This window comes from Branchiostoma floridae, chromosome 11, assembly GCF_000003815.2.
Source record: "Branchiostoma floridae strain S238N-H82 chromosome 11, Bfl_VNyyK, whole genome shotgun sequence".
Taxonomy (NCBI): domain Eukaryota; kingdom Metazoa; phylum Chordata; class Leptocardii; order Amphioxiformes; family Branchiostomatidae; genus Branchiostoma; species Branchiostoma floridae.
The window spans coordinates 10900045-10913058 of record NC_049989.1 but is presented as its reverse complement, the minus strand read 5'-3'; the positions used below and the strand labels follow the sequence as shown (position 1 = coordinate 10913058).

General features: G+C 40.8%; 1 protein-coding gene across 1 annotated transcript; it reads right to left on the bottom strand.

Annotated features, from left to right (window-relative positions):
* Positions 1 to 7543: 7543 nt before the first annotated feature.
* Positions 7544 to 8975, bottom strand: LOC118425527 (proline-rich proteoglycan 2-like). The gene has a single exon (XM_035834428.1). It carries the CDS (start codon positions 8823 to 8825, stop codon positions 7563 to 7565), a length of 1263 nt encoding a protein of 420 aa, XP_035690321.1. The 5' UTR covers positions 8826 to 8975; the 3' UTR covers positions 7544 to 7562.
* Positions 8976 to 13014: the final 4039 nt, after the last annotated feature.

The window sequence follows — 13014 nt, the reverse complement described above, 5'->3', positions numbered from 1 at the left end:
CGGGGCAGGCCGGGCAAGCCCACCTGCCTCCACGGAAGCACTCATCGTGGGGAGCACTTACAACCGTGCCAGGCAGGCGTGGAAAAAATATTTCAGGACCATAATCAGAAACACATTGATGGCAAGGTTAGCAGGGCTAGAAATTCATTTTGGGATTAGGTGTACTGGTGCATCAAACCTACTTCTCTTCTGAGTTTGAATCTGAGATGGATGTTGAGCACAGTTTTCGATGAACCCAAACTGAAATTCCAACATAAAATTCTTAAACGAGTACGATGGCATTTTATTATCTTTCCTACACTAATAGTCTTAGATGTCAAGAATATGGTGTAGTACGTATACTAGTATACATTATACTTTGATACAGTGGAAACCAGTTAATTGCACAGTGGATAACCGCACACATCTGTTAATTGCACGGAATCCCCAAATACTGTGGTGGTGGAGGTCCAGCTAAATAACTTGGCTTTGTTGCACCAAGGACGTTGCACCATTCAGATAAGTGCACACAAGGCACTAACAAATTGGGTGTGCAGTGAAGCAGCTTCTACTGTATCATTACATAAGAAAAGGTGCATATCCTCCAATTTTGGGTTATGCAAAGTGCACATGCAACCAATATTTCGAGCCCTCTACAATGTTGTTACATTTTGAGCCTTGATTCTTTTCATATGAAAAATTCCAAAACTCTATTATTAAAATATTAAAACTCTCAAACCAACATCATAGACAGCAGTTTTTGTAGATTGTTAAGGAGAAGTTGAATGACATGTATACTCAAACTTTCTTTTACTAGTTATCTGTAGGCGAAGGAAAACTTAGATTTTACAATGTCATATGACATGGAAAGCCACTTGTACCATAATAATTTTGAATACCGCTCAGCAATATCTAAGTTACAAATTAGTTTGCACCCATTAGAAATAGAGAAAGCAAGATACAAAAAGCTACTTCTTCAAGAAAGAATTTGTAAGCAGTGCACAGCGAATGCAGTGGAAAATGAAACACATTTCTTTTGTGAATGTCCCCAATTTGATGCCAAAAGAAACAAGACTATTTGAAAGAGTGTCCGAAATCACACCAACATTTTCATTGTTAAAATTACCACAAAAGATTCTCTTTACGATCATCAAATGTATTATAGGATACATGGGGCATTTCATTTTTAACTGTCTTCAAAGAAGAAGTCAAACCCTGTAATAGTTACATAGATTTAGTACCCTAATCTATACCATATGTACATTCATCTACTTGATATTTGTATGTTTCAATAAAGATTATCTACATGTATTCTACGAAACAGAGATGGGCACCGCCCTATGCGCCATCTTGGCGCGGGAAGGGTTTAACTTTTAACATGTATTCCGACCACATTCATTCATTTCTTGTATCTACTAAGTCTTTCTTCACTTAGCAATTAGCCCATGGGCATGAATTTGCAATAAAACATTTCATTATAAACAAATTTTTCTCAGTAAATTGCAGGTGGGTTTGTAGATTTCTGTCTACCAACTTACAAATGTAAATCAATCCCACATCTATGGGCTACTTAAGACCTACAACAGTTACATAGTCGTGCAACTGTTATTGTCTATCATTGTGGGCGAATGTTGTCTTCAAGCGGTCAGAGTACTAAAGTATTGCGAAACATCTGAAGCAAAGGATTCCATTGCATGACCTGCGGTAAAGTCTTGTGGACAAATTCAAAATACAGGAGAATTGTTTCTTTTCGTCATGCAGTTGATTATTTGCATGTTGTGTATTTGCCATGTAGTTGAGACCGCCCTCGACAAAGGATGAGATCGAGAGGTAAGTATACTGCGATGGGAGAACCCTGCGTTTGAGGATGCCACCAGTAATGTATATCAAGGAATAGGGGCATACCAAGAATGTAGCCACTGGTGGCAAAGCGCATCGCACTGGAACAGGTAGTTTCTAATGAAAATTGAATAGACAGAAAAAAACACACTGCCATACTTTAAGCCAGGTGTACAGGCGTACGCCATGGCATCATTTGGACGCGCTGTTCTTAAAATAATGAAAAATTGGACACTAGATGCCCTTACACTGGGAAGCAGATCCTCTGACAAGTATGAAATTCTGATTGACCAGGGATGCCAGTAGCTCTATATAGGTATTTCAAAAACCCTCCCACAAGCGGACAGAGGGCTTTTCAGGTGTTGGAACGCCTGTTCGACGAGCACTAGCACCCATTCCTTAATTTGCTCGTGTGTAGGAAACAGTCAGCCCCCTCGTCCTAAATTTGGATGATTACAGAAGTTAACGCGGTCAAGGATACCAGAAGGAACAACAGAGAAGTGACTGTATATAGTGCATAATTCACGATGGAGCGAACTACTTTCCGAATGCTAGCCAGGCTATTACAATGCACCATTTTAGCCTCTCCAAATTCTCAAAAAAAACCTTGCGATGCCCTCGACTACCCTGCAACAATGGTGCCTATAGTATATATCACTTACTGCGCCCCACCAAAAAATTTTGACACCCTATGACAGATACCTAGATACCTGCACACCGCAGGCTTTATAATTATATCAGCATATTATCCACTTCCTTCGACAGTGACAATTTATCTTTTATAAGACATGCTAGGAATAATTTAAGGGTTGCACAACCAGGCCCAAGGTGGTGACACAGTGATCAGAGAATCAAGGAAAAACTATCGCGCAAATATTTTGACCGTCTTAAGACAACCTAAAAATACCATCACTGAAAAAGTCGACATGGACAACAGCCACCTGACTATATAACTGCTGTCTGTCTGAAACCAACAAATAAAAACTGTTGACCATTGTATGTGTTAACTCTGTATACAGAATGACTTCCAACACCGGTTACGTAACACTTACTTTAATAATTATTTCGTCCCATTTTAAAAGAAAGAAAAAGAGTTCATGCAGGATGGAACAATCCCGAAATCACTTTGCAGAAATGCACCCCTGATCAAAGATTCTTCTTCTTTGTTAGTGCCCATGACCATGATCATTATGGCATGTACACAAGGTAGCTAAATCGTAGGAAGGACCCTAAAAAAGTAAAAGTACTCTTTTTTATAAGTGCAGTGCTCGAGGTGTGGCTCTCTTGAAACACAGGACCTCCATTTATTTTAACGTCCAATCCAAGACTTTTCCATCTCCTACCGATCCCGCCATAAAACAACTTATCCCATAACATTAATCTCTGGTGTTGAACATCTAAATTGTCGACAAAATGCATGTACCCATCAACTGAGATGATGGGAAAAAATCTGCAACCGCCACAACTACTCCTAAGGGAATTATAATTCCACCAGATGGCATAATACCTACATGATCTAGTAATACCGCCACAATGACATGACATGAGAAAAAATTTAAGATGAATTGGGATAGAAGTGAGTTGAAGAGACATGTGCCACTGCAGCACCAGTACACTTCAGACATTGGATTTAGGTGTTCAAGACAATCTTGGGAAGGCCTGATCTGTAACATTTTTTTATACAACGGTATCATGGAGTTTATTATCAATGACTGGACAATGATGACAACAAGTGTCCTATATCATTGTTATTGTCCTATATTATATCATTTCAAGTTAGTTATAGTGATCCCTTCATCAATACGTTATTGGTCTTAACGTTTATAATAATAATGTTTATAATGTAATAGCCTTTATTGCACATTCATGCCCTATCGGGCTAAGTACAGGCATATAGATACAAAGGGTAGTAATGCAGTAAACATCATGGTTTCTAAGACTAATCTAAAACATAAATTCTAAAACTATTCTAATACATTTGTTCGGCTTCTTCTCGTTTCTTAGTTATGTTAAATATGTAGCTTGAGATGTGTTTGTATAATGTCGTTTGATCAAAGCTCATAAGAAAAATGAATTTTTCAACACTAGACATATATTCAAAGCGAGGGAACTTTCCTATAATATGGCTAAAAAGAATACTTCTATCGTTACTATATAAACTACAATCTAATAGAAAGTGAGATTCATCTTCGATCTTGTTCAGGTTACAGAACTGACAGACTCTTTGCTCCAGAGGTGTGCGGTTGTGCCTCCCTGATTCAACACGGAGTTTGTGGCAGCTGATTCGTAGTTTGGTGATAATAGATCTTTGTCGTTCGTTCGGAATCTTAAGATACTCTTCTTCGTTATAGGTGGATTTGAACAGTCTGTATGAGCGTAATTTGTTCTTTGCGCATTTGCCCTTGTTGTCATTATGAATTTCGCATAGAAATGTTTGAAAGTAGATGTCCTTTAAACGTTGTTGAATAGCAGAGATGATTGAAGGCACTTTTGAAACAATTGAGTGTGGAGAATGCCAAACAAAGGCATAACCGCATTCTTCTAAAGTTTTCCGCACACCGGAAGCCCAACATTTACTACCTAAAGAGTCTAATTCTAATTGACATAAAAGTGCGTCTGCCTGGAGACTATCAGCCGGCACATTCAAGCAGACTCTAGTGAAAAACTTAATGGCGTTTAGGGAGGCCTCCAAGTGTAAGGGGTACCTCCCTAATTCAGCCCGTGCAGCAAGATTGCTAGCTGTTTTGGGGACATTGAGGGATTGTTTACAGAATTTTAGATGTACGGATTCGATTGGGCAAGATTTTGAACTTTTGAAAGAGCCCCAAATCTCCGATCCATAAAGTAAGATAGGTTTGACACAGGAATCGAATAACTTGTTTTTAACAGACAACGGGGCATCAGTTTTCTCCAGGGATTGTCTAACTCCAAACAAAGCTCTTAGTCCCTTGTTGTATAGGTATTTGTGATTGGCTTTGAATGTGCCAGCTGAGTTGACAATTATGCCTAAATAACAATATGAAGATACAATTTCTACTACATTATTATTAAACGAGAAGGAGCAGTCTCTTGGTAAACGACCACCCTTGGTGAAAACTACGATTTTTGTCTTTTTTAGGTTGACTTTCAACCTCCAAGATTTACAGTACTCTTCTAATCTAGACAAAGATGATTGTAAGCCACGTTGTGACTCTGAGAATATTACTAAATCATCAGCATATAATAGACAAGGTACATTCATACAGTGTAGAACTGGAGGATTACAACAGGAATGATCAAATTCTGAGGCTATGTCACTAATAAATAAATTGAACAATGTTGGACTCAGGTTACAGCCTTGTCGAACCCCACAGTGAGTTACAAAAGTATCGGTTAGACCACTGTTTGTTTTTATGCAATTTGTAGTTTTAGAGTACATATCTTTTATGGTCAGGAGAAATTTGCCCCCTATCCCAAGTTTCTTCAATTTAAGTAAAAGACCTTCTCGCCAAACAGAATCAAAAGCTTTACTAAAATCTACAAAACATGCGTACAGACGTGAATTTCTACTGATATACTTGCTGACGAGCGTGTTCAAAGTGAATAGATTATCAGTTGTTCTAAAATTCTTCCTGAAACCGGCCTGTTGTGGTTTGAAAAGGCTGTTTTCTTCTGCGTAATTAGACAGTCTATTGTTTAAGATTGAACAGAACAATTTTCCTAGACAACTTATAATAGAGATTCCTCTATAGTTGTCTGGGAGTGAAGTATCTCCGGATTTGTGGATAGGTACAATATGGCTGAGCGACCATTCTTCGGGGAAGTATGCGTTTTGTAAGCACAGGTTAAAAAGATGGAGTAGAGGTTTCCGGAAAATTGATTTGCCACATTTCAGCATTTCGTTTCTTATCATATCGCTTCCACTTGACTTGTTATTCTTTAAGTTTGCAATAGCTCTGTCTAATTCATCTGCAGTAATTGTAGAATCTAATGTAGAGTTCTCTGTCTCTGTTGGGGAATGAGATTCATCATTTACAGGAGTGAAAGGACCGACATAATTTCCGTTGGATGATTTGTCAACTTTACTAAAGTGGTTTAACCAGTCTTCGCTGGGGATTTGGCTATTTTCTTGAGCCTTCTCTGGTTTTAATTTATTAACAAGGTCCCAAAATGCACTTGGATTCTTTTCTCTGAGAGTGGAGAGTTGATTCATAATTTGTTGACGGAAATCTCGTTTTTTCCTTTTTAGCAATTTTCTATATTCCCTTTTCTTTCTGAAGAAGCTGCCTCTTGCTTCTGAGTTTGAAGGATTTTTTTCAAGTAAATAGGCTAAATTTTTAATTTCACGTTTCATTTCAACACACGTTTTATCGAACCATTTCTTATTTTGTCTTTTCGGTGGGCGTTTTCTAGTTCTTTTTAAGCACAATGACTTGTTACCCGCCTCTCTTAGAATTGAGCCAAATTCAGAAACATAATTCTCAATTTCTGCCACAGATGTTATGTTGTTAGTGTCTTTCAAAGCACCTAATCGTTTTACAATTTCAGGCTGACTGAGAGAAAGAAGGAATGTCTGAGCAGAGTTCTCGTTCCAGTGAAACTGTTTAGGAAGAGGCTTGTTGTGTGAGATTTTGTGTTTCTCCTGACAAAGATGTATTGGTGGTTTTGAGTTGATAAATGCTGATATCATACAATGGTCAGAGAAAACTGTTAAAGGATTGACACGGAATGTTAAAATTTGTTGTAGAAAGGGCTGGCTACAAATCATTAAATCAACTGTGCTGCTACCGTTTGGTTGATGACACGTGAATTTTCCTTGTAAGTCGCCAACGACTCTACCATTTAAAATTCTAAGGTTTGCTTGAATGCACAGGTCTGTGATTAGTCTGCCGAATTTATTGTGAGGAACTTTATCCATGTGTTGTCTGTCAGTGAAGTATGGGGAGCTGTCGGAATCGTCGTCAATATGAGAATCGGCTGTGTAATCAGGTAGATTTCCGAGACGAGCATTAAAATCACCACCTAGTAATACATATCCGACAGAGCTAAATTTAGAAATTTCATCTTCTAACGTTTCTATGATGTGATTGTCAGAATGTTTGTGAGCAGTGGATGATCCGGGGCTAATATAGAGACAACAAATAAATAAGTCTTTGGGCAAACCGAGTAGTTGGCGGTCGATTTGTACCCAAAGGGCATCTGTTGATTTAGATGGTGCTTTCTTTACGTAACATTTGTATTCGTTTTTAAATAGGAAGACAATACCTCCCGAAGAACGTTTCGCTCGCTTGCTCTTTTGTCTATGTTGGTGAAAATAGCTGTAGTTGGGAATGTTAATTTTGGTGTTTTCTGTACTCCAGGTTTCTAAAAGCGAGAAGAAGTCGAACTTTTTGATGTGAGACAGAAAATCAGAATCCTCTAGTTTGGAACCTAATCCGTGTACATTCCAAACGCCAAAGCTCTTGCATCCACTTCGGAATGCTTTCATATCCAAAACAAAACAAAACAGTGCAATAAGTAAAATAGTGTCCATACACGAGCATTAAAATACAATATCTAGCAACATTTAAAAATCCGAGTTTAAACTAAAATGAGGACATTATATATAGATTCAATACGTTTTCTCAATATATCAAGTAAACTTGAAGTTGAAAAGAAGATGCAAAGAAATACTAAATACGTCATTAATTCCTTGCTCAACTAACAGTTTTACTTATAATATATACTCATGTTCCAACATGTTACGACTTATACTTATACTTTTCCTACCACATCGGCATGGGCGGCCACATCAGGGCTGGATGCCAGGGCCAAGGTGGAGGAGCCATTCGGGTAGTGTTCGGAGGTGGAAGGCCCCATGGTGCAGGTGGGAAGTTGAAGAAGGGAGGCGGGCTTCCCCATGGTCCCGAACGCTGACTCGGCTGTAGGCGAGAGTCTCTTGCAGGTGCGCCGAACACGGCCGGACGTCCAGGCGGTGCCGGTGATGGAGTACCACGGAGTTGTCCGTCTGGCTGTCCCGAGGCAGGTGCACCGAACACGGCAGGAAGTCCGGGCGGTGCCGGTGATGGAGTACCACGGGGTTGTCCGTCTGGCTGTCCCGAGGCAGGTGCATTGAACATGGCAGGAAGTCCAGGCGGTGCCGGTGGTGGGGTACCACGGGGTTGTCCGTCTGGCTGTCCCGAGGCAGGTGCACCGAACACGGCAGGACGTCCAGGCGGTGCCGGTGATGGAGTACCACCATCACGGGGTTGTCCGTTTGGCTGTCCCGAAGGAGAACTGGCTGGAAAAGTTCCGACGGCACGTCCGGACAGTACAGTTGAACGTTGGTTTGATGCAGGTGCATTTGGTGATCGGGGAAGGCCTTGACTTTGACCTTGAGATCCAACCACGAGAGAACGTGGGGGTTGTCTCTGACCGTTTGCGGGATGCTGGTAGAATCTTGGAGGCACAGCACATTGACCAGGGAGTGACTGGAAGTTTGCCCTTGTACCCTTACTGCTGTAGTTACCCAGACCTATGATAGGGTTAACCACTCTTTTAATGTTAGAGACCATCACGCGGGTTCCGAACCTATTCAAGTGGTAACCATCTTGGCAATATAGGGCTTCCTTGATCGTCCCCATGTTTGACAGGTTGCTGTTGTCCGTCACGTGTACGTAGCTGGTTTCTTCAGATACGACATTCAGGAAAGAGTTCACCTGTTCGCCAATTTCTTGTAGCTTTGAGTCGCGTCTGGGCGGAATGGCGGAGAAAACCAGTGGAGTGTGGGGGAACTTATCGCGGGAAGTCTGAATTAGTTTTCGAAAACCCTCAGAAACAGCCGTTGGATCCCGTTTGTCTCGTACGTCGTTAGTTCCAATGTGGAACAGTATAACTTTTGGGGCGGGCATGGTTGACTGTTGGATGTGGTCTGTAGCTTGTGTTATGTTGTAGGTTATCTCTTTTGTTACACGTTTGTCTGGATACATGACGTCTGGCTTGATTGGCTTTGTGTTGGAGTCACCCAAGATTAACACATCCGGCGGCATGTCTTTACAATGCTGATGCTGTGTGATTGTTGATTCAGGGACCTTGTCTTCCACTTTGTCCTGAACAGGATACACGTTCGCGCCTGTTTTGTGTGCTTGGCGACGGCGTTTAGCACCGGGGTTTGAAACTGTATTGTCGGAGCTGTTCCTATTGTTGTACTCATCTAGAAATAGTGTGTCATAATTAGGTAAAAGTGGTCGGCACCTGTGACGTTAACGTTACCTGTATCTGAATTATATATATATATATTATAAGAGAAAGTAAGAAGACTATAACCTTAGGAGATTTAAAACCTCATCAAATAAGCAGATTTCTATACCATTTAGATTTCGCAAAATCCAAAATCTTATGCTAAGAAAGAGAGAATCAGTGATTTTCAGCTTCCGGTTATTATTTTTTATGTTTCTGAGTAACGTTACCGTTACCATGTTCAAGCCAATCTTGACAAACAAAACCGACTCCAGAGCTGGAGCAAGACCTAGTTACCTGTAGAAATGTTTTCACCTGTAGTTCCAGGCTAAACACGACACATTTTAGCCACAAACGCCAGCTTTAGGGTGTGGACAACACGATGCCGATGAAACATCCGCCATTTTGGCCTGGACGATCCTGGGGTCACCGAGCACCTCCCATCACGCCTAGCTTTGACCCCGGCAGTCTGGACTCTTGATTAGTATAGAGCGAACTGTTCGATAATCATGGGGTCTCAGGCCAAGCATGAGGCTCGATTAGTCAGTCCTGTTTGTAAATCATGCCCCATGATTAACAGAGATTCATGGTAAAAGTATAAGAATCGGGTGGTTTTACATAATTGATGTGACGTGTCATAAAAGCGCGACTTGAGCCCCTAACGTTTTTCTGCATCAAAAACCAGGATCATCCCCAGTCCATTCTACTCCACAGCTGCATAACAGTCGAGCCTAACGATTTTCTCATCGCATCAATGTGCGCAGTTACAATAAACCTGCTTCCATCAAACATAAATCATGTGTTGAGCTATAACTTGTTATGCTACGTGTTATTCAACCATATTTTATCCAATGTGATATCCTAGTCTGTTTTATCAAGCCCCATCCTATGGAATTCCAGTCTTGTGCCTCACGCTAATGTGCCTAGTGCCTCATGCTAATTTTTGCCATCGGAATCACAGCATATAGCCCTCTACACCGCATGGACGCCACACACTTAGTCTTCTAGCGAAGTGGCATCATGACTCGCCACATTGTTCCCGAATTTTTCAATAGCATTGATACATTACATCCTTTACAAACATTATGTGTCATAGAAAGAAAGATTGTTACTTCCATATTGACGCACTAGCTGCAATTAGGTTGGAATTTGATCTCCCATTTTTTAGTTGTAACTGCGTTTAAGTTGTGGACCTGGAAGATGTATGTCAAGACACAGCTGTAAACCCTTCAAATCCTTCTTTTATTTTTATTTATTTATTATTTGGGATTCTCCACACTGGAGGGTATGGCGGAACAGGTGTCAAAAGACACTTTTTCGAAGCCGCCATACCTTAAACATAACAATGATACATCAAATCATAATATACATAAATACAAGAACAGATATCATAATCAATGTAACATTCAAGTCAAGATAAATCAAGTTAACAACACACATACATTATGGAGTCTAGATCTATGAAATAGATATACAAATGTACATGTAGTAATAATATAAGGTAAAATTATCGTGGCCTTGTGGCAATGCAAGAGGCGCAACAGCATGCTAGTGACCATGTGCAAGCCTGCTCTAGCTTGAAGTTTTGTCGGAAACGGTTTTGCATAAATGTAGATAGTTTTCGTTTAAAGGCAGACACATCGGACGGGCTTGTGGCTGATGCTCCCAGCCCTCTGATTTCAACGGGAAGTTTGTTCCAAATTGTGATAAGTCGTGGAGTAAATGAGGAGGCAAATGAAGAAGATCTTACTCTCTGAGGGACTAACATGTGTGCCCTTGAACTACGTGGCGTTCTTGTAGGGAATGCAGCTAACCTCGCTAGATCTGAATCATATACCTTTGCAAGGGACTTAACAAATACCACAACATCAGGCATCTCTCTTTGGTAAGACAGTGGTAACAAGCCTAGTCTAGATAGTCTAGACTTGTAGTCCAGGTGTTCAGCGGAGGGCCCGAGGATGTATTTCGTTGCCCTTCGCTGTACACCCTCGATCAGGGCTGTGAGATTACGTGATGTTGGGCTCCATACTGATGAACAGTATTCCAAAACACTTCTAACAAGAGACAAATACAATGTCTTACGTATATCAGTGTTGGACTTGTAACCTATGGAACGCTTGATAAACCCAAGCATTTGATTAGCTTTGGCCACTGTTCTTATGACATGGCTATTCCATGTGAGGTTGGATTTTACTGTGATGCCAAGGTCGGACATGCTGTCCACTACAGTCAGGTTTGAACTTGACATGTGATAATCATATCTGATGGGGTACTTGGATCGTGTAAACCTTAACACTATGCATTTGGATAGGTTGAAAGTCAACTTCCACATTATGCTCCAGTCATGTAGTGAACAGATATCCTGTTGTAGTTTTGAACAGTCATTTGTGCTACGGATCTCTCTGAAACATTTGCTATCATCTGCACAAAGTGCTGACATAGAGTTTCTAGCCGAGTCAGGTAGATCATTTATGTAAAGTACGAACAACAGTGGGCCTAGGATGGAGCCCTGTGGGACTCCGGAAGTGACGGTACGCCAGTCAGACCGACTACCTTCAACCACCACTCTTTGGCGGCGGTTTGTCAGGTAGGACTCAATCCATGACAAGAGACTACCACTAAAACCGTACATTTGTAATTTATGGACCAGTAGAGCATGTGGGACTGAATCAAATGCCTTGGCAAAATCTAAAAACAACATGTCTACTTGGCCTCCTTTATCAAGAATTGACCCGACCTGATGGTACACTTCCAAAAGCTGGGTGGTGGTTGACCGGCCTTTCATGAAACCATGTTGTAGATTGTGTATTGACGCATGAAGCCTAGGAATTATGCTGTCGTGAACGCACCTTTCCATGACTTTACTTACAGTGGAAAGTAATGACACAGGCCTGTAGTTAGAAACGACCTCTTTGTCTCCCTTCTTATGAATGGGAGTAACGTGAGCGTCTTTCCAGTGTGAGGGGAACTTACCTAAGGCCAAAGATTTATTAAATAGTAGAGTCAGGGATGGTGCGATAACGTCCGCACATCTCTTCAAGACATGAGGAGACATAGCATCTGGACCTACAGCCTTATTTGGATCAAGAGTGGCAAGCACCTTGTGAACGGAATCTACAGAAAACTGTAAGTTACACAGAACATCATCGCTTACAATGTCTATAACAGGGTTTACAGTGTCTATATCTGGCTTTGTAAATGTGGAGAAGAAGTAATCATTGAACATAGATGCCTTATCTATTGGAGACTGTGCAATAATGCCTTCTAGTTGTACCACTGATGGAAGGGACTTGGATTTGGACTTTGCCCGAACTTCTATGACTGCAAATCCTTTTGACAGTTAGGTATCTATAGATTACATCAAATAGCTGGGTGATTTCGGGCGTAAATGATGTTATAAAGCCCTCTTGAGATAGGATGTCCCCATTGACGTACTTGGGTGTTTATCTCTTGCGCTATATAATGGGGAATCTTGGTCTTTATTGCGCTGCATTGTCTAGACCTAAGTCGCATTGGCTTTAGGAGAGATGGCTAAAAGCACCTCATTTGAGCATGCAGATTATGGCCATTGGTCATAAAGTAAGAAACAAGGACTCTCATCACTAATGAGTTGTCGTGGCTGGTTAAGACTATATTTCCCTAAAACAAAACACGAACATATTTCAATATATACTATGTACAATATGATATGTACTATGTACATACAGTAATATATGTATAGATCTGGTATCTACAAGGCTGTCCTGATGAACCCGTATATATACGGGATGCACATATATGATTCCTGTAGGTGGGTCCAGTAAATACAGGTTTGTGGCATTTCTTACCACAGGAAACCGCATTGATCTGGAAGTCTGCAGCAGCAGCACAGAATAGGTCACGTTTTACTGATCAGATTAAACAACCAGCTTAGGAGGGTTAAATTGACAAAAAAAGTCTGAGCAGGACAAAGGATCACAAAGGTCATAAACTTAGAACATGCGAGGGCAAGAGAAGTAG